The sequence below is a fragment of the Coccomyxa subellipsoidea genome, assembly GCF_000258705.1.
Source record: "Coccomyxa subellipsoidea C-169, whole genome shotgun sequence".
In the NCBI taxonomy this organism is placed as follows: domain Eukaryota; kingdom Viridiplantae; phylum Chlorophyta; class Trebouxiophyceae; family Coccomyxaceae; genus Coccomyxa; species Coccomyxa subellipsoidea.
The window spans coordinates 1,022,988-1,050,569 of record NW_005178038.1 but is presented as its reverse complement, the minus strand read 5'-3'; the positions used below and the strand labels follow the sequence as shown (position 1 = coordinate 1,050,569).

The 27,582-nt window shown below is 53.6% G+C and overlaps 6 protein-coding genes across 6 annotated transcripts; 4 read left to right on the top strand and 2 right to left on the bottom strand.

Moving 5' to 3' along the window:
• Positions 1 to 581: 581 nt before the first annotated feature.
• On the bottom strand, positions 582 to 4,162 carry COCSUDRAFT_22884 (FAD/NAD(P)-binding domain-containing protein). The gene is made up of 8 exons (XM_005649062.1): positions 3,838 to 4,162; positions 3,503 to 3,626; positions 3,176 to 3,357; positions 2,907 to 3,054; positions 2,547 to 2,674; positions 2,022 to 2,243; positions 1,612 to 1,731; positions 582 to 1,293 (listed from the first exon to the last, which is right to left on the bottom strand). The coding sequence occupies exons 1-8, from the start codon at positions 4,117 to 4,119 to the stop codon at positions 1,048 to 1,050; spliced, it is 1,452 nt and encodes a 483-aa protein (XP_005649119.1). The 5' UTR covers positions 4,120 to 4,162; the 3' UTR covers positions 582 to 1,047.
• Positions 4,163 to 4,505: 343 nt separating this feature from the next.
• Positions 4,506 to 14,568, top strand: COCSUDRAFT_62003 (hypothetical protein; the record flags this gene model as incomplete). The annotated part of the gene is made up of 21 exons (XM_005649061.1): positions 4,506 to 4,919; positions 5,005 to 5,116; positions 5,226 to 5,364; positions 5,529 to 5,838; positions 6,034 to 6,212; positions 6,450 to 6,761; positions 7,033 to 7,308; positions 7,631 to 7,802; positions 8,026 to 8,196; positions 9,059 to 9,122; positions 9,294 to 9,469; positions 9,758 to 9,847; positions 10,228 to 10,317; positions 10,611 to 10,811; positions 11,057 to 11,154; positions 11,567 to 11,717; positions 12,129 to 12,274; positions 12,698 to 12,836; positions 13,438 to 13,587; positions 13,941 to 14,180; positions 14,479 to 14,568. 21 exons carry the CDS (start codon positions 4,506 to 4,508, stop codon positions 14,566 to 14,568), a joined length of 3,720 nt encoding a protein of 1,239 aa, XP_005649118.1.
• Positions 14,569 to 15,544: 976 nt separating this feature from the next.
• COCSUDRAFT_62002 (hypothetical protein) lies at positions 15,545 to 17,143 on the top strand (the record flags this gene model as incomplete). Its single annotated transcript, XM_005649060.1, has 5 exons — positions 15,545 to 15,596; positions 15,897 to 16,027; positions 16,265 to 16,420; positions 16,687 to 16,755; positions 17,114 to 17,143. The coding sequence occupies 5 exons, from the start codon at positions 15,545 to 15,547 to the stop codon at positions 17,141 to 17,143; spliced, it is 438 nt and encodes a 145-aa protein (XP_005649117.1).
• Positions 17,144 to 17,885: 742 nt separating this feature from the next.
• Positions 17,886 to 18,669, top strand: COCSUDRAFT_53001 (cytochrome b5). Its single transcript, XM_005649059.1, has 2 exons — positions 17,886 to 18,041; positions 18,150 to 18,669. Exons 1-2 carry the CDS (start codon positions 17,961 to 17,963, stop codon positions 18,345 to 18,347), a joined length of 279 nt encoding a protein of 92 aa, XP_005649116.1. The 5' UTR covers positions 17,886 to 17,960; the 3' UTR covers positions 18,348 to 18,669.
• A 795-nt stretch (positions 18,670 to 19,464) lies between these two features.
• On the top strand, positions 19,465 to 24,757 carry COCSUDRAFT_35978 (phosphatases II; the record flags this gene model as incomplete). The annotated part of the gene is made up of 10 exons (XM_005649058.1): positions 19,465 to 19,581; positions 19,777 to 19,937; positions 20,053 to 20,121; positions 20,236 to 20,328; positions 20,642 to 20,796; positions 21,172 to 21,364; positions 21,685 to 21,829; positions 22,865 to 23,048; positions 23,316 to 23,419; positions 24,674 to 24,757. 10 exons carry the CDS (start codon positions 19,465 to 19,467, stop codon positions 24,755 to 24,757), a joined length of 1,305 nt encoding a protein of 434 aa, XP_005649115.1.
• On the bottom strand, positions 23,768 to 27,109 carry COCSUDRAFT_83655 (hypothetical protein; the record flags this gene model as incomplete). The annotated part of the gene is made up of 7 exons (XM_005649450.1): positions 23,768 to 23,896; positions 24,138 to 24,339; positions 24,648 to 24,865; positions 25,202 to 25,359; positions 25,658 to 25,871; positions 26,128 to 26,417; positions 27,013 to 27,109. 7 exons carry the CDS (start codon positions 27,107 to 27,109, stop codon positions 23,768 to 23,770), a joined length of 1,308 nt encoding a protein of 435 aa, XP_005649507.1.
• Between the last annotated feature and the right edge of the window lie 473 nt (positions 27,110 to 27,582).

Below are 27,582 nucleotides of genomic sequence, written 5' to 3'. Positions count from 1 at the left end.
GCATGTCCAGCAGCTGATCTGGCGACAATGCTGCCAAGAGACGGCTTGCTGTCCTCCTCTGTGACTTTTGTGCAGTTCGCATTTGGGAGCGTCTGTGGGTCGCAGGGGACGGAAATGACAGGGGCCTTGCCCGACATGGCTGCACAAAACTGCAACTGCAAGTGCCTGCTCGCGATTGCATTGAAGACTGATCAGGCTACATATAAAAAAGCCCCAATCCTGGATGAGCAGAACCTCTTGGAAACAACCTGAGAGCCAGTAGGCCGAAACAAAGATGCAGAACAAAGGCCCTGTATATGCAACTGTGAATCGACGTTGTTCCAGGACCTTGCCCTGTTGCTGCTCGACAACTCGATTTCAACCACAAGGGAGAAGATTTTGCTGAATAGCTCGCCCAGATCTGGGCGTCCATTCGACGGCGATCTTCTGATCCAGGCCTGGAAGAAGGTGTTGGAATGAATGCTGGGGCAGGCTTAATGTGCTCAATTCTAATTGGCAAGAAGCGCCGTGATTTTTCGGATGTACCCAGATCTCAAGCTCCTCTAAGGCCGGACCTGAAGGCAGTCCAGGCCCAGTAAGCTGATCACAAAGATATTTTAATGTGGGTGGAAAGCGGAATGAGAGGGGGTGGACATTATTAATCACATTCGTGTCGGTTTGGTTTGCAACAACATCAACGATACTGCCAAACATCAGTCTCAACGGTTCACATCCATTCCCTCAGACAACTCATTTCTCTCAGGCATGAGTCATGAATGTCGCCTTGCAACACCGCTGGTCCATCTTCGAGATACAATAATCTTATCTGGGAGTGCCAGGCCTTGTCTTGCAAAGTTGGAGGAACGCGAAATGCCACGCCCCTGCCAGACAGCTGCTACAAGCCAAAAGCTCATTTGCCGCCTGCGTAATTTTCATCCCAATTGCAGTTCAACAGTGCTCAATCGTTTCCCTCCAGAGCTGCTGCCCTCTCGAGCACCAGGACAAAGCCTGCCACATCTCCTCTTCCTGGCAATCCACGCTTTTGCCCCCAGCAAGCCGTTGCGGCTCTCAGAGGCTGGCGCCGGTCTTGTAGAGGTCTGGGCGCTTGGACACATTCTGGGCCCAGAGCTCCCTCACGATCGCAAAGCCCATGGGGATGGCCACATCGGGGCGTAGGAAGTAGGTCTTGGGGCGCATGTTGGTCATCACCTCGGCCCACTTGGTCATCATGGAGTCGCCCACGCGCTGCATCTCGTTTGCGCATGCGTCCAGCAGGATCGGGTACTTGTAGATCAGCTCGGCACCCTTCTTGGACTGCACCGCACCCCACCAAATTTGCATATCAGTTCCTAGTATTGCAAGCCAGCCATAAACCCATCGCAATAGAGAAGCTGTGCACGAGCAAGCAAGCCGCCGCTTTGAGAGCTGTGCATCCAGAAGCAACTTGCCTGCCAAAACATTTGCCGCTGCCCAGAGCCTCATTCTCTGAGAAACCGCTCATTACAATGGAAAATATAAATTAATAAGCATGACTTTGTCTTGGGGAAGGATCTTCACCCAGTGGGCAATCTCCTCTTATCCTATGCCGCTGACACAAGACAGCAACATGGGCATTTTAAGATAGGGGCGCACGTAGGCAAAGTCGTGGCCGAAGGCCTTCATCCAGCGCTGCTCGTAGATGCGCGTGGAGAGCTTGGAGTAATCGCCAGCCGCGCGCATGTCCAGGATGGTCTGCGCCGCCGCCTTGCCCCCCTGCACACCACACACATCTATCCCGTTTAAGCCCATTGAAAATCACCGCCAACTTTCTGAATCCTTCTGAAAAAGGCTCCTCGAACTCGGCATATGATATGCTCCCGACTCCAACTTGCTGTCTGCTTCCCGCTTCCTGTACCTGGCTCTGCTGTGCTAACAATGAGCCTCCAGACAGGGCTCAGCCTGCACCCATTTCTCTTGGCCACATCATTCAAGCAATAAAGGCACTCCACTTACGAGCATCAGAAGTGCATGCAGCCTGAATAGATAGGCCCAGCAGCGCGCACCATGAGGGCGGTGTGGATGCCCTCGCCGGTGAGCGGGTCGATGTGGCCGGCGGCGTCGCCGATGATGAGCAAGTGGTCGTCGTAGGAGGAGGGAACGCCCTGGGAGCCCAGGCGCAGCGCGGCGGCCTTCATGCGCTCCACCTTGGCGTTGGGGCCCACCGCCTGGCTGATGAAGGGGTCGCTCTTCAGCGCGCCCTCATGCAGCCGCTTCAGATCCGCCTCCTGTGCCGAGGAGTTCCCACTCTCAGACTATCGATACTGAGAAGGGCACCATGTTGGGGGTACAGAACTTTAATCCTCAGAGCGCAAGGAGCACAGACTGCCAAGTTGCGTCCCGCTTTTGATGCTGAATCCCCGTCAGCATGGCACCGTGGCTTTACCGTGGCTTCTCAAGCCTCAAGGATGCACAAAAGCCAAAGTACCAGGGATGACGTTGTGCTCCCCTGTCAGATCACTGCTTCTTGCTTGCATGGTCGATCACGGTTGCTGGTCATGGCTGGAGTCAGGAGGGAGAGGAGGACTCACAGAGACGTCGCCGCACATGCCGTCCTTGCCGCACGGGATGAGGTAGTAGCAGAAGTTGAGCTCGTCGTTGGGGTGCCTGAAGATGGCCGAGTAGCCCGGCAGCGACTCCCTCTGGTAGAAGCACACGCCTGCACCCATTGAAAACAACCTCGTGACCACAACCAAAATGCAGCCTTTGTAGAGTCACAGGGCACCTGTGCAGTCTCGATAGTTTGCTCATCAACATGCAGCCTCTGCAGAGTAACATGGTCACTGTGCAGTCTCATTAGTCTTGCTCATCAAATGCAGACTTTGTAGGATAACATGGCGATGTGCGCTTCAATCAGACTGTTTGAGGTAGATGTGGTTGTGGGTGAGCACCGTCGAAGTCCACGTTGTGGGTGCCGCCCTCAATGAAGGCTCGGCTGCAGACGCCCTTGGGCGGCTCTGTGCAGTAGCCCATCTGCATGGCCAGCTTCGAGGTCGCCCCGTCCGCAATGACCAACACCCGCCCCTTCACTGTCTTCCCCTGTGTTGCCCACAGACATGTCAACCCAGCACATGCAAGGCGATCGCGAGACTCCAAGAAAAACACTTTGCCGCGATATGAAAGGACCTCTGGGATGTGTGAGCATGGGTTTTGCACGCACCCCAGTTGACTTGACAGTCCACAGGCCGCTCTGCTTGTTGAAGGTGGGGTTCTCCTTGCCGACCTCAAAGCCCTCCTTGAGCTCTGCGCCGACATCGCGAGCCTTCCACGCTATCCTCTTGTCCAGGTTGGTGCGCTTGACTGCACAAGCTGCTGCACCTCCTAACCGCTCCTTCGACTGGCCTGCACGTGACCCTCTCGTGTTAGCATTTGCAACAAGGGATACATGCAAAAGAACAGCACACTCTGCTTTGACATGCACGCCCTAATAAGTGATAGGGAGCTGGTGCATGCTGGCCCCCTCAAAGAAATGAGTGACGGCACGCACCGATGTATGTGAGTCCTGAGGGACTGACGAAGCCACCAGAGTCTGCAAAGTGAGCCTCATTGTTGTCCACGAGCTCTTTCAGCACACCCAACTCCTCAAGGATGTTGAGTCCAGGAGTGCAGACCTGCAGTGCAATCGAAACTGGTTAAGATAATAGACTGTTGTCGGTGCACATCAGCATTTGTAGCCAGAAACTCTGCTCCGATATCTTTGATCTTTGCATGAGATGGAAGATGTGCATCTGTTTCCGTTTGAAAAAGAAACGAGATCCATGCGAAAGATACCGAGAAATAAGCAACAAGCATTACTCATTGAGTTCTGGGATAGGATCTAACCGCATCGCCGCAGTACTTGTCGCGAGGAAACGTCTCTTTGTCTAGCAGCGCCACTCTGGCACCAGCACTCGCAAGGAAGTGTGCGCAGGTGCTGCCCGATGGTCCTGCACCCACGATGACTGCATCGTAGGCGTCGCTGGGCAACGTCTCCAGGGAAAACTTGCCGTTGGGCCGCACCCTGCTGTTCCTGCGCCTGACATAGTAAGTCGCAGCAGCAGCTGCCACAGTCAGCCCGACGGCTGCGCCGGCAGCAGCTCCAGGATTTGCACGTACTTTATCCATAGAATGACCCTCTCAACTACGTCTAGCGGTCGTCTGCTCTTCGAACGGCCGTCTCTTTCACAAGCCCAAAGTCTCGCGCCAATAATGCCCCAGGAACGCCGTCCGATATCGTATGAATCACAAGGCACACCGTAAACAGTTTCAATCGCCGTCAGGATCTGCAACAGGCTCACCAAAAGAAACATTTCGATGTTCAGAAGTATGTCTTTGCATTCAGGGATGGGCGTGCAAGCGCCTCGCTGCGCTCTGCAGCGACTTGGTTCTGCCCCTCATTTGAGGACTGCAGTCCAGCTGACCTCCTGCGGCCTTTTGCAATGATGGGATGTTTGATTAGATCAATCTCCAGTCTCAGGTAGCATTCTCCTGTATCAGCTGCTTGTGTCAGAATGACAGAAGGCCAGCCTTTGGATGGCAGCAAGGCAGCAGCTTCCCACAGCATCACCAGGCAGGACTTGGCTCAGGCCAAGGCGCTGGTAGGCTCGGGGAGAAGTGCTGACCTGAGTGCAAAGGAAGACAGTTCAGTGCTGCAGAAACTGCAGAAATGGGCGGACTATCAGAGCTATGGGGAGCCAGTAGGCCCCACCAGATTTCTGCCCATGAAGACGCCTATGTCCTCAGAGATCATTGAGAACTGGTCCCTGGACGAACCACCGCAGCATGTGCTCACCATCCAGAGCCTGCGCAAGGACCAGCAGGAGAAGGGACGCACTATAGGCCTCATCATAGATCTCTCCAACCACGAGACACTATATGCTGATGACCTTCAGGCAGTCGACGGGATCCAATATACACACATACCGGTGAGTGTCGCTGCTAGGTTGCACAGCTGCAGAGAAGGATCAATCATCAGTCTCAGTATGCTGATGGAAGCTTGTGGATGCGCAGTTGGTGGCAAAATCATTTCCTCCAGCAAATGCCATCACTCAGGTCATCAAGACTGCCAAGAGCTACTGGAAGGAGCACCCTAAGAAGTACATTGCCATCCACTGTGCTTATGGTGCGCTGCCTGTGCGATTCCCATTGTCACATCACTTGCACCCTGCTTTTCTTGCTCAGATATGTCCATTGCTTCACGATCAATTGACAGGCTTTTTCATCACATGCAGGCTTCAACAGGACGGGCTTTGTGGTGTGTGCATACCTGATCCAGGTCTGCAGGCTCAGCGTCCTTGACGCTCTGGCCTGCTTCGGGGCAGCCAGGCCACCTGGTGTCAAGCATGAGAAGTTTGTGGTGGAGCTCTCGAGGTATGCACTTGCCTCTACACAGTGCATGCTTTTTGTTGCCTCGACAATACCGACACTCCCATTCCCTGCGACGTGAAGAATCAAGCTTTACACTTGTATCACAGCTTGCCTGCATCGTCAGAGAGGCATATAGGGATTGAGGTGTTCACCAAATGTGGGTGCAGGCGGTATGGGACGCGGCTGCCGTCAGTGCCTGCCGCTCCAGAGAGGGAGCCAAATGAGGACGCTGCTGATGTCAGAGCCGCCCAGGCAGATCCCAACCGCGCCTCAGTGTCAGGAAGCTCCGCGGAGGGAGGCAGCCCACCAGCCCTGCAATTCGGAGGTGGCAGCAGTGGCGGGCGCTTCGTGCGGCTGTACCCTGAGGGCGCCGACCCCTCGCAGCCGTGGGAGCCTGGCACCCCCAGCAATGAGAGCGTGCTCGCCACCCAGCAAATCTGGGACAGCCTCTCCCGCGGCCAGCACACCGCCTACAGGGTGAGTCACCATCATGTCTCTTCTGCTTGTCTGCTTGGACAAATCTGCTCAGCACAGCACATGTTGGCTGGCAGAAGCTTGCCGGCAGCATTGCATGCTTCAGCGCTTTGCGAGTTTCCAACCACCAAATAAACTAATTGCAATTTTTGAAAGGAATTGGGCAATTCATTGAGGTTTATATTGATGATTGTGCAGTTTCGAGCGGCGTCGGAGCTGTCAGTGGCGGGCAGTGAGGCTGGGAACCGCTTCAGTGATGACGAGGCGGGCCGCAGCAGCATTGGGGACGGGCACTTCTCCTGCAGCTCTGTCTTCTCTGAGTTTGGCTACGTGGCGCAGCACCTGGAAGAACTGAACCCCAGCATCGCACACGCAAGGTGCTTTCTGTTCCCGCATGCGCGCCATGCAAGCATGCATGCACTTGCTTCCTGGGGCACAGAACAATATACTGGCTCCTAAATGGGGATTTGCTGGTGACCTATGCACTGTCCCAGACCCTCAAGAGCTTGGGCCTGCCATGCTATGGAGGACGCGCTGTGCATCAGATGTCTTGTCTTCTGTTGTTGTGTTCCAGAACTTGGGCTCCTGACTAATGTTTGGTGTGATACTTGCAGGTCGAGCATCCGGCCGCTGCCGCCCAGAAGTACAGCGTCAGACACTTCAACCGTGGCGTCTGATCTGGGCCAGAGGCTCTCCTACGGCCCGCCGGCCGCCCTAGATACATCTGCCACAGATGCCGCGCTCACTGCCAGCCCAACTCAGCCGCTGCCGCCGCAGCCGGCCGCGCAGCCGCCACCGCAGGCGGAATCACCTGTTGAGATCGGCAGGGGCGGCCCTGCAGGCGATAGCAATGACTGCTTGCGATCCAATTCTTGGGAGAGGAGACCGCCTGGCCTGCTCTCTGCATCGTTTGCCGCCGAAAACAGGTGCGCAACCACCCCAGTAGCAAATTTGAAGCACACGTCACAGAAGCTTGAGCGTGGCTCAGCAAAGTGGTCTGACAGGCGCGCTTAGCTTCCTCTGACAGACAACTCAAACAAATCATAGTGCTGACACAAAGACGTGTGGCGAAATGGAGGAGTATAGAGCATCGTGGTGTGTCATTCATACAGTGCAGGACAGAAGTAGAGATACAGATATGCATGTTTTTGTTGGTTAATTCGTTGCTCATGCTCTATTGTTATGGCTGCACGATAGGTGCCTCAGTGAGGACGGCGCTGCGGTGAATGGCGTGCACGACTCGGCGGCCAGCCCGCGGGTGGGCAGCGCCAGGAGCCCGAGCGGGGCGGGCTTTTTGGCGGGGCGCGGCTCGGGGGGCGCCGTAGAGGGCGCGGGCAGCCTGCAGAAGAGCTTTGTGAGCAACAGCAGCCTGCACAGCGAGTCGGCCATGTCGCTGGTGAACAACGAGAGCCTGGGCCTGGACGAGCGCAACATCTTTGAGAATTTTGATAAGCTCGCCGCCAGCCGCCGCAGGTGGGGACCATGAGCTGCATCCCACAAGCATCCTATTCTGCTCTCAACTTTGAAGTCCTCAGATGACCTGTAAGCACACTGCTACATGGCTGCAAAGTGAGAATACTTGAAGGGATAAGTAAAAAAGTCCTGGCACGGCTATGGGGCTTTTGATAAGTGCGAATTCTGAAAGACAAGACATGGACACAAGGATGACGTGCGCCAGAGCGGGACAACTGAAATGCACTACCTTCAAGTTTTGACCTGATCAAAGCATGTATTACTGATCTGCATGTTTATGCTGCCCCTACAAAGGTCACAAGTGTTTGGTGCGGCGCTGCAGGAGGGATCTGACAGTGCATGAGGACGGCGAGGCAGAGGTGCAGTCCCGCCTGTCGCTGGAAGAGATCCAGGCCGGCCTGGACTGCGGCAATGAAGAAGACAATTTTGACATGGACATGGGCCACCATGCCGAATGCACCCCCAGCACCCCCTTCGCCTCCTCTGAAGCGCAGGTCAGTGCTCAACATCGGCTGCTGTTGAACGGCTGCTATTGAGAACAATGCAGTCTCTGACGAGGAACATTTCCAGTGCTTTGGTGAATTATTCTGCTTCAAATATTGCAGAAATCCTCCGTGAAGGTGGAGCGATATCATCCTTGCATGCAGACTGATCATCATAGGCATTGTGACAATAGATTGCACCTCCAATCTCAGGGGTGAGGCTGTGTTCATGCAGGAGGCGAACCCGGCCCATGCTGTTGAGGGCACGCCCCACGATGATGGCGACCAGTCAATTGACACTGGGGAGGCAGGGGAAGAGAGGAGAGGTTTTGTGCCAGGTCCTGGCAGGGACATCCCGGCTCGCAAGCCTGCGCGGGCGCGCCAAAAGGCGCTCAAGAGATGTTCTGTAATGTAGATAGATATTGTTCTGTTGTGCCTCCTGCTGTCTGTCCTGGGCCTGTCCAGCAAGTCAGTGTGTGAGGAGAGAGTCAGCGGTCAGATAAATATTGAGACGTGAGTGTACGGTATGTGTACAATAGGTAGCGAACGCTGTCGAGGATTTGGCAGCCTGTCTGTATTGTCAGCCGGTCTTGCAAAGCATTGAAGAGTTTCATTGTGATTGTTTCTGTTGCAATTGTTCTTGAGGAAGGGACTTCGAGGTGATAGGATGATGGCATGCAAACGTGGGGGGGAGGGGGGGAGCCCAAGTTCTAAATTTAGAAGCTCGTTCCGGAAATGCTTTCGGAACACAAAATCTCGTTCCAAGTGGCGAATTTGCGTGATTTGGCAAGGGCTGCTGCAGATTTGTAATAGCAGTGTGGAAGCACTGTATGCAGCGATATCTTGCTCATTCTATCAACTATCGTCACCTACCAGTGCAGACATCCGGATTGTAAACTCAAGTTCGTGCGCCACCCTCTTGTCGTGCTACGAGCATTTACAACGTGCTCAATGCACCTAAACATCATTGCTCCTAATGTGGTGGCCTGGTACGGGCAATCCATGCCGTTATGCACAGCGGCTTTCCCCGAACATGCCATCAACATCGTGTCCTGTATTTGCAGGATGCCCCATCGAGGGCTGCAACACGGCCTGAGAACCAGGTCTCCGTTTGAGTGGCTGAGGGACTTGCAGCGTGGCAAGGTGAGGACTGCCAAGATCAGCACCACCCTCAAAGCTGGCTGTTGCCGCCACACATACACAGAACCTATACTTGGCTTCCCCTGAGAGGTCCAAAGCAACGAAGTCCCTTTGGATGTGCCCTGTAGGCTGATGCTGTCCGAGGAGAGCGAGCAAAGGTGACCATAGCAGATGTCATCGACAGGGCAAATGGTACCCCTCTTCCTTCTCAACAAAAAGACAAGATTCGCAAGACTCTGCTTGCCACCTCTTACAATTCACGCTCGGCACATATCAGCATTCAAGTGTCTTTGCGGAAGCCAGAGAATGCCCATGCGCAATGTTTGACATTGTGGTCCCGTACTTACTTTTTGTTGTGGGTAGATCCAAGGGGGATGGGCAGCCTTGAGCCCACAAGCCCACGCTCAGTGGAGGCCTGCCTGCGCCTGGGCATCGAGCCATTTGAGCTGCACTTCATGCCGCCGGACATCTTCGCGGAGGAGTTTGGCGACAAGGAGCTTGCGCAGATAGCCTACAACCACCATGAGAGAGTCCGGCAGGTAGGACATTATACAAAGGCACAGTGAACTGCTTGGCAGCAAATGTCTATTATTTCTATATGTTCTTGCTGGGTACCGAGATATCCCGGGCTGGCCGAGGGCAATTAAGGATCACTAAGCACCGAGCAAACACTGTCAATTGGGTCTCGCTTGGATCTGGGGACTGCAACAAGGGGTGGGATTGTTGGCAGCATAGCATTATAATTTGTCTGCATGCGCACATCTTACTAAAATGAAGATAGGAAGAAGGGTTGCAACCTGCATTGAGAGAACTGTCGGCGGCTGCAGGAGCGGTTGGAGGCTCTGGTGGAAGAGAGGAAGAAGATATCAGGGAGGGACGAGGATGCCAATGACAAGGTTGCCAAGGGCACCAAGAAGGTGAGACCTCTCCTGCACTTACATACGCTTGCTTGCCAACCATGTTGTGCCAGCATCTTGGCTCCTTCATGTGCAACACACCAAGCACCTTTGACCCAGCACGGATAAATTCTTTGTATGTCCAGATATTATAAATCGACACTTCTGGGCCTTGGAATCCAGAGAAATGCACAGTCTATTACATGACATGAAATGCAAGGATGCGAAGACAAGCCTGGCTTGCCCCAAGGGGCTACTCTCAACATTTTTTTCACCATAATTTCACACTCTACCTGCAGCGTGTCTGCAGACGCACCTTGCCTCTGGCAGGAAAGCATGTAAGAAAATTGAATTTAATGAATGCAACGTCTAAAGCCCAAGGTAATCATTGCGCATGTCAGGGTGAGGCTGAGAGTGAGGACATGGTGGAGAGGGAGGCCAAGCGGCTGGAGGTCCTGAAGCGGCGCCAGGAGCGCGAAATGGGCCAACTCGTCCAATTCGAGCTCATGCGCAAGACCCTGCAGGCACGCATCCTTCCACTTCTGCTAATCATATCTTAAAAGTTTCATTAACACTGGACAGATCAATTGCAAGTATGCCACCGAGGCGGACGGCAGGGCAGTGGATATTGCTTTGAATTCCACCTTTTTAGGAATGTGCCCTTGTGCAATATTGCCATGCTTCTTTAGTGCTCTCAGGGGTGTGAATTGCTGGGGGCAATTCTCAGGGACTTGAGAACGAAAAAGAAAACACCACTGAAAATATTCGTGCATGACCGGTGTAGGACAAGGCGGAGGCAAAGTTGGCAGACTTGGAGGCTCGCAGCGAGGAGCAGAGGAAGGCAAGGGCCGAGGCGGAGGCTGAGTGGCGGCGGCAGCAGCGGGAGAGGGAGCTAAAGCGCGCCAAGGAGGAGATTGCTCGCGAGAAGGAGGCACGGCCCTGTCTTGCTTTGAGGGAATGTCATAATGCAAGCCTTCTTTCCGCGGTGCATGGTTGTGCAAAGAGTCCTTTCTGGCACCCTGCATGCGCACATGCTATTGTTGCTCCGGAAACGCTTCCTGTGCTATTACTGCTGCCTTACTGATGCCTCTCTTGGAAGGGAGAAGTTTCCTGTCTTGATGGATGGTATTGTGCCACTTATGTGTCACTCATGCGTCAAGGTTTTGAGTGCAATGTCAAATGCATGTGGCGCCTTGCAGATGAGCTGAGAAAAAGAAGCATGCTGTACAGGTCAAGGCGCTGGAGGTGGCGAGGTATGCGCGTGAGCTGGAAGCGGCCCAGAAAGAGGCTGCAGCTGAGAAGCAGCGGCGCAAGGACGCCTATGCAGCGTGCGTTCCATCAATTATACCGCATTTTGTCCATTGGACCTGAGCCGGACAGCACGACAACATTACAGACGGTCACTTAATCTTGATCAAAGAATGTATCTGGATGTGACATGCACTGTGATGACCAGGGATAGCGCTGTGTGCAAGCAAGTACAGAGCTGCCGAGGGGTTCTGTGCAGGCGGGGGCTGTGTAAAGAGTGTCAGTGACTCTTTGCGTGGCCCTGGCTGCGCCTGGTTGTTGCGCTACTACGGAGGTTTTGCAGCGGTGCACATGCATTACCAGGCAAAAGAAAAGATATTGTTGGTTGGCATAAGGAGCAGGAGCAAACCCTTTGAGGCTTCAGAGTCTTTATTGACGCCAGAATTACCTCACGAGAGGTGCTGAGAAGGGCAAGTTTTATGACTGTCACAGGGAGCAGGAGCGGCGCTTGAAGGCGGAGGAGGCGCGGGCGGAGACCGAGCGCATTCTGGCGCAGCAGGCCGCCGACCTGGCCGCCAAGAAGGCCGACATGAACCGACGCGACGCCGAACGCGAGGCCGTCAAAGCCGCCAAGGCGCGCGCTGTTCCCTCCTGCGCTCCACATTTTCTGTGTGTTTGTGGAAATGCAGGCATTTCTGTGTGTGTGTGAACCCTTGGGAGCACTCCTAAGTGTTTTTGAACCTGAAAGCATAAGGTACTTGATGAAAAGCAACTGGCGGTGTGTACTTGTCTCTGGTGCTTCTGGGCTTCCTGCTTGATTTACTTTGTCTGTGATATTAGTCAGATCCAAAAGAACGATGATAGAAAAGTCCAGGCCCACAAACGATCGCTGCTGTGTACGTGCGCGCACTCGGCCGCTGATGGATTAGTCAGTGAACAGGCTGGTTGCTCATGAACATGGATAGTTTACACATGCTTCACTGCTGGGCTTGAAAATTCTGCAGTCTAAGGTCTGCAAGCTACAAAGACTTTAGTATTTCCTTGAACATCACAGATGGAGGAGGCCGCGGCGGCGAACCTCGCGGCGCGCGAAAAGGCGGAAGCGCGGATTGAAACGGCCCTGAAAGCGAACGCGGCCATCCTGCGCGACCGCCGCGCTGCCTTTGACCAAAGGCAGGCCTTCACCGAGCAGCGCAACCTGTGAGCTCCCACCTACTAGCACCCAATACATGTCACCTCTGCTCTTTGTTCTCAAGCATTTTACTATTGGCCTCTGGGTGTTCCTTGTAAATCTCTTGGTCAAGTCAACCATGGCAAGGTCTGTGGCGTTAATGAGACAGATACTGGCAATCAGTGAATCAGAAGGCAGCCTGATGCACATGTCTGTGCTTGTGATCTGACCCACATGTAAGAAAACTTGATGTATGCTTCTGGCCCTGGCTGGCGAGCTGCGGTATATATGCTGAGCACCGTGCCCACCATTATTTGGGTCTTGCTTGATCTGGCCTGTCCGCAGACGCACCTTGCCTCTGGCAGGAGAAGCGATCGAGAACAGCAAAGCAATAGTACATTTTGCTAAGGAAATGGTTGAAAGGGAGTGTTTGCGCGTTTGAACGCATGCAGGCAGAAGGATGCGGTGAGGAAGCAGGAGGAGGCTGACGCGCGGCGGCAGGAGGCTGAAGCCGAGACCGCGCGAAGGGCGGCCTACAACGCAGCCGTGCGTCGGGAGCAGGAGCGAGTCGCCTCCATCCTTGCCAAGCAGGTACCCCCCCCTAACGCCATGCGATCCAAACAATACTAAGCACCACTACATGGGGTGCAGACTTTTCCTGGCACCAATGGTGTATGGGGCATGGGGCACCATATAATTCAGGTATTGCTTGACGTACCTAGTCCTCAAGGACTGGAGGACATGAAACAATAATGACGATAGTAGTGGTGCAGTGGGATGCCATCAAAAGTCAGATGCTGTCGAGGTAAAAGCTGGATGCATGGCAGATTCTTGGGGCTGCAGTCACAACAAGCCGTATTTCTTTGTGCCCCCTCTGCAAGGAATGACATCCGTCTTTATACTTAGCAACACAGATGCCCTTTATCTGGGCCAGGCCCAGTCTCCAGCAGTGTCTGCTGCCACGCTGGGCAGCAGACAACGCCCCATACGGAAGCAACCGAAGGTATCAGGTTTCCATATTGGCAAGGCACATGACAAATCAGCCGTGCAGCAGAGCTATTAAGGTGAACAAAGCAGGCAGCTGGGTGCAGTGATGCCTGGGGGCTCCAAGGGTACTGTAAAGTGAAGTAGGTGAGTTCTGGCGCGGAGGCAAAGGGGGCTTTTGAGATGGCATGCATGTTCGGCTGTGCAGAGGGAGAAGGATCAGAAGCTGGACGAGCTGAATCATGTGCGCAGCCATGATATGGCCTGCCGCAAGCTCAAGCACCGCCTGGACCTCGACCTCAAGAGGGACAAGGCACGCCCTCTACTCTTCAATTCGCACTCTGGCTGCCTGTCAAATGTGAACATCGCCAGTGATGAGCTGTGTCCTGAGCCTGTTGCGGCTGACTGTGCTGATCAGCGCATGCTGCTGTCTTTGCACGTGCAAGCAATGTGATCATTCACACGTGGCAGTGAAGTGAGACGGGGATCTCTCTGCCTGTCAGCACGTAATGCTCTGTGAACTGAAGTAAGGCAGCATATCCATCACTCCATGCAGGTGAAGCGTTGCATGAACAGTCTTTCAGGCTGTCCAAATCGTGTTGCTACAGATCAAGACAACCTGCCTGAACGTCATTTCAGAATGTAACGTAATATGACAGCATATGACCTCATATGACGTTAGAAGACCTAATGTCATGTAATACGCTGCAGGTGGAGGCGATGCGGCGGAAGGATCTGTACGGGCGGGAGCAACTGCTGGCCAAGATACGGGGCGAGACGGAACGCGCACACGAGCTGCTGGACGCGCGGAGTGCCCTGCAGGAGCAGCGCAAGCACGCCAACATGGGCGCATCCTTCCAGCGCCAGAAGCTCATGCAGGCACGACCCCTGACCTCAACTTTGCTTGAGGCCATCCTGATTACATGCCATCTAAGACTCACGAGTGCAGCGGTCCAACAGCTGTCCACATTTGGGCGACAGCTGTTGGACTTGCTTTTGATAATCAGCAAACAGGGCCCCTTGCAGAAAGTGACAGCTGACAAGGAGCAATTTGCGAATTCTGTGCTGTGGCATTGCTTTGTCTCAAATTGCCTTCCCGAGCCAAGCTGGGCTTGGGGGAGTATGTGATGCATGACACCTGGTTCCTCATGCCTCAGAAATATGGATCGGTATGAGCTGCAGTGCAAGTTCAGGTCAGGCTGGTCACGACCGGCTTTGTGACTGATCGCATTGTCACTGTGTGCCACAGGCCATGGAGAGCATCAAGGCCAAGAAGAACTGGACATCGCTGGCTTCTCCTGATGGAAGGGTCAATTTTGACTCGGTCCTGAGGGCTTGAGGTTTCACACAGCAGGGACCCCTGCTGCATGTGCACCACACCATTTCATTCAATTCAGTTCACAGAGGAACTGTATCTTTGTTTTAAAAGGAAATTTCACATAAGAGCGTCGTTGAATCGCCAGACATTGGAGCATTGCGATTGATCTAGGACCATCATCAAATCCTGCTGCTTGGACCTTTTTGTATTTGAACCGACGCCTTGAGCTCATGAGCTCAATGTCGCAGTGACAGACCTCCACATGAGTGGCTTTTTCTTGTCGGGTGCACACTTGTCATTGGGCGGCTGCGCATGCATGCCTGACCTTAATACACGTGCAGCCTTGCTTGTGGAACGGCGGCATTGGATCACTGGCCTGCACGCTAAGTGCGGTACGAGTATCACTGCAAGAGTGGCCACCCAAGGGTGGAACCTGGTCTGTATCAAGTTCGGGGCGGGGCTTTGAGGGGATTGTCGGAAAGTAAGTGTCAGCCAGACAGATCCATGAAGCAAACCTGTGCCATTTGACGAAAAGGAAAGAAAAACAAGGTATGAGCAGGACTTCAAGTTGTGTCTCTTTATTCTCCACTCCGAGGGAGGATTGGACTAAGCGGCACATTGCGCTCTCCTCCCCTCGGCCTGATAGACGCCGCGCAACGCCTTTACATCAAAGTATATACTTCAAGTAAACTAGTCAAAGTTTGCATATACGGGAAGTGTTTTGGGCGTTCATTACATATGTAATCTGCAATGGGTGCAGACATCCTTACTCCTTCTGCTGTGCTAAATGCCACCTTTGTCAAAACCTCTGAATTGTCAGCATCTGCAGATCATGCATTCTAGATTCAGTACATGCCGTCGCATGCATTCACGTTGGGCAGAAACTTGCACCAGATTAGGCAGATACCTACAAGATGATTCCAAGGGCCATCCTTGATGACGAAAGCCATCGACGTCGTGAAAGGAACCAATGATTTCATTGAAAGAAGAATAAAAGATGAAGTCAGCCACTGCCATCGTCATCCTGGGCGTGTGTTTCGTTGCTGTTGGTGGGTCACCCTCTCTCGTCCTGTCGGCTTCTGCGACCTTGATGCCTTTCTCACCTGTCCCTTGTTTCTCGCCATCGTCGACAGGCAGCAGAGAGGGCTCCACTTTGAAAGGTTGATCGTTGAAGGCACTCACGAGGGTGCAGCGTCGGTCGTATCCATCTGTGCTGTCTCTCACGCGCTTCCGAGCTGGCGGATCGCTAAGGTTGACTGCCGTCAGCCTAGGGCCGTTATATTCATCACTCTATTGCAATTGCCGTTCACGATTAATTTATGACACACTGTCTGACTGCCTGCACGCAGCCTCAGGCCGCAGCTTGCAGGAGGCACCTGCGCAGGCGCCAGCAGCACCGGCAGACGCCATCGTCTCCATCCTGGATGCCTCTGGAGCAGCCACCGCTGCAGTACCGGTGCTTGATGCCTCCATCCTCAAGGTCGGCTGCTTTGCATGAGGATTACTTGACTGGTGTTGCCCGTGCTCCTGTCCAACTAGGGTTGGCCTCTTCAGCCTGCTCTCTCTGTGTTAGTACCCCAAGATCCTTCTTGGTGTGTGTCTGTTGTATAAATGCAAGATGGCAAGACCGCCCTATGTATTACTCTGGCGCTTGCAACATGGTCTGTGAACAATTGCCATACTCTGTCCTGCTGCTAAGCTCTTATCATCATTGTAGGTGGCGGTCGATGGAGTGACTGTGGTGAAGCCGGATGGGCAGGCTCAGGCGGTGCTGGGCCTGACAAATGGCAACAGCACCATCTGGGTGCAGCCTTTCTCTGCCCATTCCAAGGGCTTCATCACCATCTCTCAGGCTACTGGCCCCAACATCAAGGTGGGCGACCAGCACACGCTCTTTCACATGGTGAAGAGGCAGGCCTTTCCATTTGCAGCACTATCTTGCACTGTCGCACTCTTCAGATTGGCGTGTGCAGGGGATAGTCAATAATTACAATCGGGACTACATGTGAATATCAATCACTGGCCAGACGATTGGCGCCAGATGCACAGTGATGTACGTGACAGAGTATTTACCACGATAGCATAACGATCAGCGCTGCTCACATACAACTGCATGCATATGCTGCGATGCTGCTGCAGGTGTCTCTTGGCCGGGCACCGGCCGGCTCTGCAGTGCCCGGCGCAGTCAACGATCTGATGTCTTCTGAGGTGGGCACCTTTGCCTTGCTACTGATCACGGTATTTACACCGACGGCACAGCATAAGCAGCACAGTGGAACACTGTTCATTTTTCCAGCGGCAGCGCTGGTAGGACAGCGTGTTGAAGTTTGGCCCTTGGCCCATGGGATCTTGTTCACCATGCGCATGAATCTTCTCGCGCCTAGCTGTGCGCTCTTCCCCAATACAGTCTGCGTCTGGCATCTGAAGCCTCTGCTGAAGCCACGGCTGGGTCATTTGCTCACACAAGCTTTTGCTGGAAGTCATGAGGTGCTCTAATTCTGATCAGCCTACAGGCGACGGCCCTTGGTCAAAATAGTCGATCAGCCGTTCTTGTGGTGCTGTCCAGGTGACAGACTACAGGCTGATCGGGCGCTAGAGCCTGCAGCAGAGACTTCACAGCACAGTGAGAAGCAATGGCAGGGACGCAGCCCAGATGACCTGCAAGCACATGACCACAGAGAGCTGCAGAACTTCCTTGGAGGATGTTGATGACATATGTAAATTTGGTGCAAACACCAAACGCGAAAGGAAATTGAGGCTGCCTTTGGTGCAAAGAACAATGAGAGGAGAGGGAAACAAGGGCAAGACACGAGGCATCCAACTGCCGACAAATGGTCAAAGCTTTCAGCCACAAACGTGCATCAAGTGGAACCAACTGCGGATTGTAGCACATGCAGATTGAAAGCATTGCCAGTGAATAGACACTGCTCAATAGCAGCGCTCCCGAGTTGTGATGGGAAAGATTGCATGAATAGGTCTGCATCCGAGTGATAAATTGCTTGGAATGACTGATTGAACCATTGCAAATGCTGCGCACACTATGAAGGAGCAAAGCATGATACTGAGCCACTGCTTGATTCTGCTGTCCATCTGAGGGTCCCAACGTTGCACAAGCGCTTATATTGTAAAAAATCGTAAATTTAAGCGTCTGGCAATCATCTTTGACACAAGAAAGGAAGGATGTGCAAGACTGACAGTGTCCATGAATGGTTGCTGGTGCAAGTTCCAAGAATTGTCTTGTTCGTCTTTCCGGAATCCTATGATATTCTTTCCTGGCCGTGCTTCGTCTTCTTGACCCACAACGTAAGGCAAGATTAGCATTTGCTCGGTCGATGCAATTTACTTCGAATGTGTGGTGTCCTGGGAAATGATTTGTAGCGCAGATCTGCTGCAAGGGGTACATCCAGACGAGGATGCCCGAAAGATCGTTCACCTTGGAAGAAGTCAGCAAACACAATAAGAAGGAAGATGCTTGGATCGTAGTCAATGGCAAGGTTGTCAACGAAGATTGTATTGATAAGTTTCTCTGAGAAACGCGACGCTAGCTGTCGGTACACCGGCATTCAAACGGCAGCAGGACTTAGGTTTCCCTGCTTGCGCAGGTCTACGACATAACAGCTCACATCATGAATCATCCAGGCTGGGAGTGTGCCTGCGGCATAAGCACCGTGCTGGCAATAATGCGAGTGTTAGGCACTGACTGCTCAGAAGAGTTTGACGAGGTCCATACGGCAGGGGGAGGCAAGAAGCAGCTCCCAGGGTTCTGCATAGGCAGCCTCAAGAAGGACGACAATGGTTGAGAATTGCCAGCAGGCTGCGTGGGCAGGTTCTACTGCGAGTGTTGACTTCAGCAGTACAGTTTAGCTCAGAGGGAGATGCAGGGACCCTCAAAGACAGGATTTCCTGCAAGCTTAAGAGCGAATACTGTTCCGACACCTTAACTAAGTTAAGTTAACTTGTTTGATATTCCGAGAGAGGGTCGCACTGTACACCAAGTGTACCAATATCTATGAAAAGCATGCCAGGTACAAGGGGCACAATTGATGAGGATCCTACACATGTGCCAATCCAATACCCGCGCTGCTACCGACATGAACATGGCTGTAATCCGTTGTGTCCTTCCACTTGTGCTGGGGCATGTTTGTGGCATGTCAGAGATGCCATCAGTGATGGCAAGAGAGATGCTTGCCCGTGTTCATGCTCAATGGCTGCCAGAGCCTGCATGCGGCATTGAGTGCGTCGTGATCAGCACAACCTTGAGCATTAGGTGTATCACGGTCCGCGGACGAGGCGAGTCTTAGTGTGCCGGCAGTCACTACGGTAGCTTGCAGAGGGATCACACTTGCAAGCCTCCAATTGGTACCAACAGGATAAATGCAGATTGGCCTTTGGATGCTCATAGGTCAGCTTCCCTCCTCGCCTACTAAAGCTGTTTCCTAGGAATTTTAAAACTTTGATGCCATTGTAGCTCGGTAGCAGTGTGTGCAAACCTGCGCATGAGAGGCACTATCGGGCCCGGCCCGGCCGGCGCCGCGCCGGCCGCCTCGCCGCCTAGTATGCCAGGCGGCTGCATGAGGATGCGCCCATAAAGCTCCCACAGCCGCTACTGAATGTTCATGACACTTCACCGACAAGAGGTGGCCACAGAGAAGCGCATGCTCGAAAGTGAATTTACCCATGGACCCTTTGCCAAAGCCAAGCACCTGTTCAGGCTCCTGATGAGCTGTGATGACATCACGGCCTGCTCCTTGAGAGAATGTTGGGAATCCCAAATTGTGATGCAGCAGAAAACAAAGGAAGCTGATTGGACTGAATGTAGTAGTAATATACGTCACGTACAGCAACACTTACATGCATACAACGCAGATTTCGGTGGAGCAATTTGGTTGATGTCTGGCTGTGCATAAAGAACATAATATGGAAGTAAAAACTATAACGACTGATGGATTTTTCCGTGTATTTACTTCTTGTCCACTTGATCCAAAGACATTCATTCTCGACGTCCGCCCGCAGAAGGAATTTGTCAAACAACATGTGATGCAAGCCTACTGCATCAGACTTGCAGCGAATGGAAAAGCTTTGCTGGTGAGCTTTCATTGTATGAGCGCTTATTGTTATGACTGGCTTCCTTTACTGTTGATTGCCACGTCGAAATTTTCTAGTTCTGAATCCTGCAGACAACTGTATGCAACACCTCTTTTCTCAAAGGAACTCCTTTGTGTGTGACAGGATTATTCAAAGAATAGCTATGACGTGAGCTGGAGCCCTGACTGCTGGTGGGACAAGGCTGTCATTGTGTATGGCGACTCCAAGCTGAAGAGGGACCACCCAGTCGTGGCCTTCCTCGCCAATGACAAGCATGCAAAATCCCTGGCAATCTACAAAGAGGGGTGGGTGCATCCCTCCATCACCCCCTAGTGCTGGCACAGCCCGTGTGGAGAATGCTTTGTCTGCCATTGAATTGAAGGAGAGGTAGACTGGACTTACGCACGTGTCGATGCGCAGGTTTGAAGGCTTTGCAAAGGCTTACCCGTTCCTGTGCTCTGCTTCTGTGAAGAACAATGCCGTGAAGAGGTGGGTTCGGTCTCATCCTGAAGCCTGTGGTAAGATGAGATAGCTGAGCATAACTGCTGCGCACTTTCTAATGTGCCGGGGAACAAGCACTCATGAGGGGCTCCCGCAACTCAGGTACCCCGGTGAGATTGTGCCCAAGGTCCTGTATCTGGGAGACTGGGAGCACGCGCAGCAGACAGAGCGGATGGATGAGCTCAACATCCGCAGGTGCGCTGCTGCGCAGAGAGGACAGCTTCACATGCATGAGCAGAAAGAATGGGTTGTATACATTCTCGGCTACCCTGCAGTTTGGCAGGAAGGCCCAAACGTGGTCCTGCCAGAATCTGCCTGTAAGAAGCTGGCAATGAGCTGATGGGATGCTCAAGATTGCGGGAGTTCATGTACAGAGGAGCGGTAGCCTGCCAAGAGCACATGCAGTGAAGGACCAGCATGAAAGCTACATATATTGTGGCTGGTGGTCACACATACATGCACAGACAAGTGACATAAAATAACTATTCTGGCTCATGTATGGTTCCAGGGTGATCACCATCCACAACAACCCGGAGAACATGCAGCTGCCCTCCAGGTTCAAGCACCTGCGCCTGCAGCTGGCAGATGTGGACACGCAGGACGTGTCCAAGTTCTTCGCGCCAACCTATACCTTCATTGAGGAGGCGCGTGCCGCCAACGAAGGTATAGATTTTCCATTCCTTCCCGTGGGCCCTTTTGGGCCCTCATTTATGTTGATGTCAGGAGAGATTGCAAGAAACGAAGGCATCAACGCCAAAGGAGGGGGGAGGGCTGCCTCGCATCGTAACCAGATTCATGGTGCCAACAATAATGCGAGGAGTTTCTGTGATGCAATGGAGCTATAAAGTGGGCACGCTGCCCAGCACAGCTTCTTCTGTGGCATACAGATTCTCCAGGGCGGAGCTTGCAATTGTCCCTGCACGACAACACAATGAAGGGCAGCACTTACATCAATCTTTGGTAATGCAAAGTCTGATCCTGTAAAGGTTGATGCTGTGATGATCACAATCATTGGATTGTAACGTTTTGGCTGTGCAGGGGTGCTGGTGCACTGTGGGGCGGGGGTGAGCCGTTCGGCTTCGCTGTGCATAGCGTACCTGATGCGCCGGTTCACGTGGCCGGCTGGGCGCGCGCGCGAGCACTGCAAGCAGCGCCGCAGCCTGGTCAACCCCAACCAGGGCTTCTGGCGCTCCCTCTGCGCCTTCGAGGAGCAGCTGGGCATCACTGACAGGTCCACCTTCAGGACACATGTCACTGTCCTGCTTTACTCTGAACAGTTCTCTCTGTGGGATCAACTATCAGAGCAGAGAGTGTCATGGGGGTCTGAAGGACATCTCAGGCCACGCACAGACCTGTCAGTATAAAGTAATGCCGGCCATCAAACTTCAGTCCAATGTATGGTATCTGCCTGCCCTGAGCCGCCGTCTAAGAGCGCAGCACTCCGTTTTCTCATGTATTTGGGCCTTGGATTTGACTGGTGGGTTATTTTGTGGGTGTTCCACACTATGGTGGAGCGCGATCAGTGCTTGACAGGGTTTGTTGTGCGAGCAGGAGCGATCCAGCAGACACAGAGGACTTCCACGGAGCGGACGCGCCTGCGCTGCTGGACGAGGGTGCAGCCGGCGAGAAGGTGGCAGTGCGCTTTTTGCCTGCCGGCCAGCGCAAGCCGGCGGATGGTGCAGCCGCCGCCAACGGCGCAAAAGACCGGGGCGCCGCGCCGGAGCGGCCCGCGGCTTCCAGAGAGGAGCCATCGGGGCGTGGGGAGAGGCAGAGTGATGACCGGGAAGGGCACAGATCGGGAGGCAGAGATGGCAGGAGTGACAGGGATTGCGATGGAGACTGGCATCGGCGGGAGGGGAGAGATAGAGACAGGGAGAGAGAAAAGGAAAGGGATAGGGATGCTGGGAGGGAGAGAGGCAGGGACAGAGGCAGGGACAGGGAAAAGGACAGGGAAAAGGACAGGGACAGAAGCAGGGAGAGGGAAAGGGATGGCAGGCGGCAGAGGATCGCAGACAGGGAGCGGCATGGAGGCGAGCGCGAGAGAGGTGAGACAGGAAAAAGAAAATCCAGCCTCAACTTGCCCATCAAGATTTTGGGCCCTGGACTATGGCTCTTGCAAGTGCCTGCGAATCAGATTGGACTTTCTGCCGAGATATGCATCATCTGGTGAGATCATGCAACCAGAGGGGTTTACCTGAACAAGTTTGGCCTTCGTTTGACTTCTGGCTTGCTGTCTGACAGGTGTGAAGAGGAGTAGACATGAGAGCGCAGAGGGGAGGCATGCAAAGCACAGCAGCAGGGAGGCGTCCGGCGCTGAAGCCACACCTGAAGCTGATCAGGGCCCTGGGGTGGTGTTAGAGGTAGCCTTCTTACTCATAAGGCAACAATTCAGAGAGAGAAACATCTTCACAAAAATGGCCTTGGAACCACTGACGAGACAGCCATATTCACCAAGCATGCTGGAATTTGGATGCATGGAGCGGCACAGAGGGAGAGAGAGAGGGCGAGGCGAGCAAGCTGCATGTGGCAAAACACACTTTCCATTTCACAGAAACTCAGCCAACAAGCGCCCTCAGAACGTGCACCTGTAGTGTGCTGGGGGGCTGCAGGTTGACGTCAGCATGCTGCATGTTGCAGAACTCGCTTTCTGTAACCGCAGCTCAGCTCACAGAAACTGAACTATAAGGCGCCCTCAGGGCCTGCTGAACTTCTAGAGTGCTGGGGGCTGCAGGTGAGCAAGGAGGGCAAGGTGGTGGGCAGCATGGAGCTGGGTCTGCAGAGCATCGCTGACAAGGTGGTGTTTGGGCGAGCGCCCACCTGCGACGTTGTACTAGAGCACCTGTCCATCTCTCGCCAGCACGCCACGCTGTCCACTGACACCGCCGGCAACCTGTTCATCACTGACCTCGGCTCAGGTGCGCTGCCTGCTTGTTCTAAAGATGAGTAAATGAGGGTGGAAAGTACAAAGCTAGAGGCCAAAGAGCGTACGCGCAGGGCTGTCTGCAGCTGCACCTGTGGGGCGTGTATAAGCCTGCTTGCACTCAGAGACTTGGACAATTTCATGGGTGGCCATACACCTCCAAAGGAATACCGTAGTATGGATCAGACTCTGTCCAGCAGTGTGATGAGGGGTTTATAGTAGTATATCGCACGCTTGTGAGAGGTCCCAAGTTATTGTGCAGGGCATGGCACGAATGTGGACGGTGCATGGATACGTGCCAATGAACCGCGGCTTCTGAAGAAGGGTGCCACCTTCAAACTCGCGGCCAGCACCCGTGATTACAAGGTGCGCTTGTCCTTTGGTCCCTTAACGTTGTGCTGATAGTTATTGCAATAGCATGCTGCCAATGACATATATTCAGGTGTCGACATCCTGTTTATTGTGCAGGTCCTTCAGCTTCTAAAAGACAAAAAGGCAGGGGCATCAGCCTTATGAAGCCTCCTTTCTTACGTCTGGATTGAAAAGAGCCGCCTTATGATGGCCGGTGGCTCACAAAAAGTTTTGCGTTTCGGTTGAGCTTTGGGTGTTCAGCACCCACAACTGCTTGTGGCAGAAATGTAACAGACTATTTTCACAGCAGCTTCCAAGCCCACGTAGCAACACAGAATCGATCATTGATGCATTGCCACACGATCATCCGGATATGCCAATGCCGTCAGTGAGTTTTGTCTGGAGGCTGTCCAGCTCTGGGATGTCATCCAGCCACCTGTCCCATGGTGGTATGCCCAGCCCACTCCTCCGCACGGATCCATCCAGCTGAATCTGCAATCACCACCTCATCGTCAGCAAAAATTTGCAACAGACTAGAACATTGGTCATGATCAAATCATTGTCACATCTACAATGCACTCAAGAGATAGGAATCCATCCCCACACAGGTTCTTGGCATGCCAGATACCTGGTTTTTGGCCGTTGTGATTGTGCAGAGCTTTACAGTATGCCATGAGACACTGCCACTTGCACACGAGGGTGGAGCAACATATAGGGATGGTGGCATGCGGACCTGCGCATAGAAGTCGTCGTCTCCCTTTATGCTGGCAGCCTCTCGCTGTTCCTGGACCCAGGCCTCCCACTCATTGGTGGCCGTCGGCCTCAGCTCCCACTTCTTGTCTTGCTTCAGCACCACCTTCTGCTGGCCGCTGGTGCTGGCTGGCGCTGCCGGCTCGGCCTTGCCAAACCCCTTGCCCTTCTCCCCGCCCTCCTTCCTGCATCCATGATTGGGCCCAGTCAGAACACATGTCCGTGCTTCATTATCAACATTGTCAGCTCGCAAAGTCTTCTGCGCTGCACGATGCAAAGTTGCGCAAGAGATACACTGCACATCTGCGGCTCAGCAAGCTTGCTTAACTCAAAATTCCCTGGGGCGCATGGCCTCGAGGTCAGTCAGTCACACTCCATTGATACTAGCGAAGGTTCTACCTGATCAAATGCCCAATTCTCAGTCTCTGCCTCACTCAATGCCCAGCGTGGTCCAAACAAAAGAGCAAAATACAGCGCAAACAAGGTGACCGACCTGAACTCGGCTTTGAGGGCGCGCAGCTTCTCGCCGGGGTCCTTGGAGCTGAGCACCAGAGGGATGACGGAGATGCCTCGCAGGCGCAGCTCGGTTTGGTGCAGCTCTGACGCCTTGAGCGCACGGCTGATGTAGCCGGAGCTGCCGGCAAGCAGCACCGGCCGAGCTGCGCCCCTGAAGCTTGCCAGGGGAACCTCCCTGTCGGCCCCCACCTGCACCTGTCACACCCCCCATCCCACTGCTATTTACGACTGCCACGTGGTATACTAAAACACCATTGGAAGAGGCACCAGCTCTGGATTGCCAAGGTGGAGCTTACAGGCACCGCGCGATCACAGCGTTCAAGGACTGGTGGACGCTGTATTCCATGTCTCATGCAATGCTCAAGAAGTTTGCAGCAGCTAGGCTGCGGTGCAGTCCTGAGCCATATGGTACCCTGAGCTGCCAGCAAAAGCTGCTAGCAGCGTGGCAGGGGAGATTTTCCACTCCAGAGCAGCAAGGCCGTCTTTCGTTGCAATTGCGCACGGCGGAATTGTGAGGGAAAAATGTCGCACCAGGAGACGGCCGAGCGCCTCTTCCCGGTCGACCATGCGCCGGTCCTTCTCCGCAGACTGGTAGTCGCGCGAGAACAGCCACGAGAACCCGGCCAGCGCCGCTGCGTTGATCGTGAAGTTCAGTAGCGACTCTGTCAACTCCGGCGCTCCCTCTCCCCCTGGCCCCACACCACATCATTAGAGAAATAGGAGTGCAGAGAGACATCACACATGAAGCTGCTGCATACTGAGCCACTAATGCAGCCTGCTGCTCAAGCCCTCCTGCAGGGAGATTAACGGAGCACGATGAAAGGATAACTCGCACCATTAAAATGCATGCAATCGAGTGGTGAAACTGCACTCAAAAGTGTTGAGGAGCCTGAGCATCAGGTGAGAAAGCCAGGCATCTAGTCTCACAACTGTAAAAAGAGTCTTCGATGGGACAGTCTGGAATGAAAAAGAGAAACAAATCCACACCTTTCAAGGCCGCAATGAGGCGGCCAGCAATGACGACGAGGCCGAGAGCGGCGCCGGCCCCCAGGCCGCCAAAGATGAACAGGCGCGCCAGTCGGAACGGCGCCTTGGCCTCTGCACGAGCGCCAATCAGCGCGCGATTGGAGACTCCCCCTTTGGCCTTCTCCAGGGCATCCAGCCACTCCCTCCTCTCCCGCAGCGCCCTCAAGTCCGGATCCTACTCCACTAAATGACACAATTACTGTATATCTTTAATGCGATATGCTCAAGTGGAGACTGTCCTGATTATGCAGTGCTGAGCCTTACGCGTGAGTAAACCCTTATGGCAAGTGTATATAATCAGAATTTTAGAGCACAACGTGATGCTGATGGCGGGCATGCGCGAGTCTAATGCATTCGTTGAGCAGCATGCATGCACGCCTGCCCGGTGATAAGGGGAGGAACATAAACAGAAGCATGCGCATCTGCCGCACCTTCACAGCCACCTCCAGCCTGAGGCCGTACTCGTTGACAGCACGGACCACGTCGTCGGCAGCCTCCTGCCATTTTTTGAGCCGCGCATGCGCACAGGCCTTGTTGTACAACGCCGCGCGCGCCTCATCCCCATTGGGCCTCAGCTCCAGGGCAGCCTTGAACAGCCGCAGTGCTTCCGCATAGTCCTTCCTGTCGAAGCTCTGCTGGCCCTGCTCGACTGCCTCTCTCGCTGTTTTGGGAGTGGCAGCAGGGGCGGTGGTGGAAGCTGCTGCTTGTGTTTTCTGATCTCCTGAGCATTGGCACAACCCTCGCGCTACCCTTGTTGGATACCCGATGGTTCTGCATCGAAATTTGGATTTAATGTGTGGGCGACTCCAGGGAGCAAGCCTCCTGGACAACTGAGGCTGTGCAGGGAGCCCCCTACACTGCAGCTGCCGGAGGGTGCATGTGCAACCTGCCATCGAGAGATGATCAACGATAAACGAGGACTTCCCTAAATATACAAGATCCTTACATCAACTCTCACTTTGTCAGAACCGTGTATCTAGATGACCATGACTCAATAGCGATCAAGATCCACTTAAGAAGGGACGGAGAACAACAGCGAAGCTCCACTGCAGGATGTATACCGAGATGCAAGAGATGGAAGTAATAGTGATATTTGAGGTACCATGTTGCTTCCACGATTGGAATCCTGATCTCACCTAGGCTTCGTCAAACGGCGTTTCTGATTACATGAGGAGCTGATGAGAAGCTGCCGGGTTGGTCTGATGCAGGTTTCACAGAAGAGTGGCTGCTGGTGCACAACAAATGAACTTGTCATGTCTTAAGTATTGAAAGAACTGTTGTGTACTGGCCAAGCATCTTGGCGCTATATTACGTACTTACAGAGCACTGTTTTACAGGGATCGCAACAAAATACATTTGGAATACTGCGCCGCTCAGGAAACCAATCCGAATGGTGGCATCGGCAAAAGCCATTGGCGTCGTTACGACAAGTTCTGGCATATCCGAACGGATCAATAGGTGAGCCGACGTCAAGATGAGAACCTGTGGCATGCCATTGTGTGATTGAAGAAGAAAATATACATGTCCGATACAGTTCACGTTGCAGTCAATAAATTAATAACTTTTGTGTGTAAAGGGCTCGCGGCACAGTAAAGGTAGGCGGCCATTTGCGTCTCGGCGTGCTGTGTGCACAGCCACGATCCCATTGTGGCAATTGTACCTTCAGCTATCATTCAGGTGGGGCATCATTTCGTATCCAATGTTCGATATTGTAATCTTGTTTGACGTAGCACGTGGCAGGCGAGCAATTGCTTTGCCAAGCAGGTGCATACCACCTCATCCAGCAGTCACGCAGAGGCTCCCTCGTCAGAGTGCGCGCAGTTGCTGCACCAGAACAGCTTAACGTTGTATACGAGAAGACATTTCCGCTGGACTCCGACAACAGT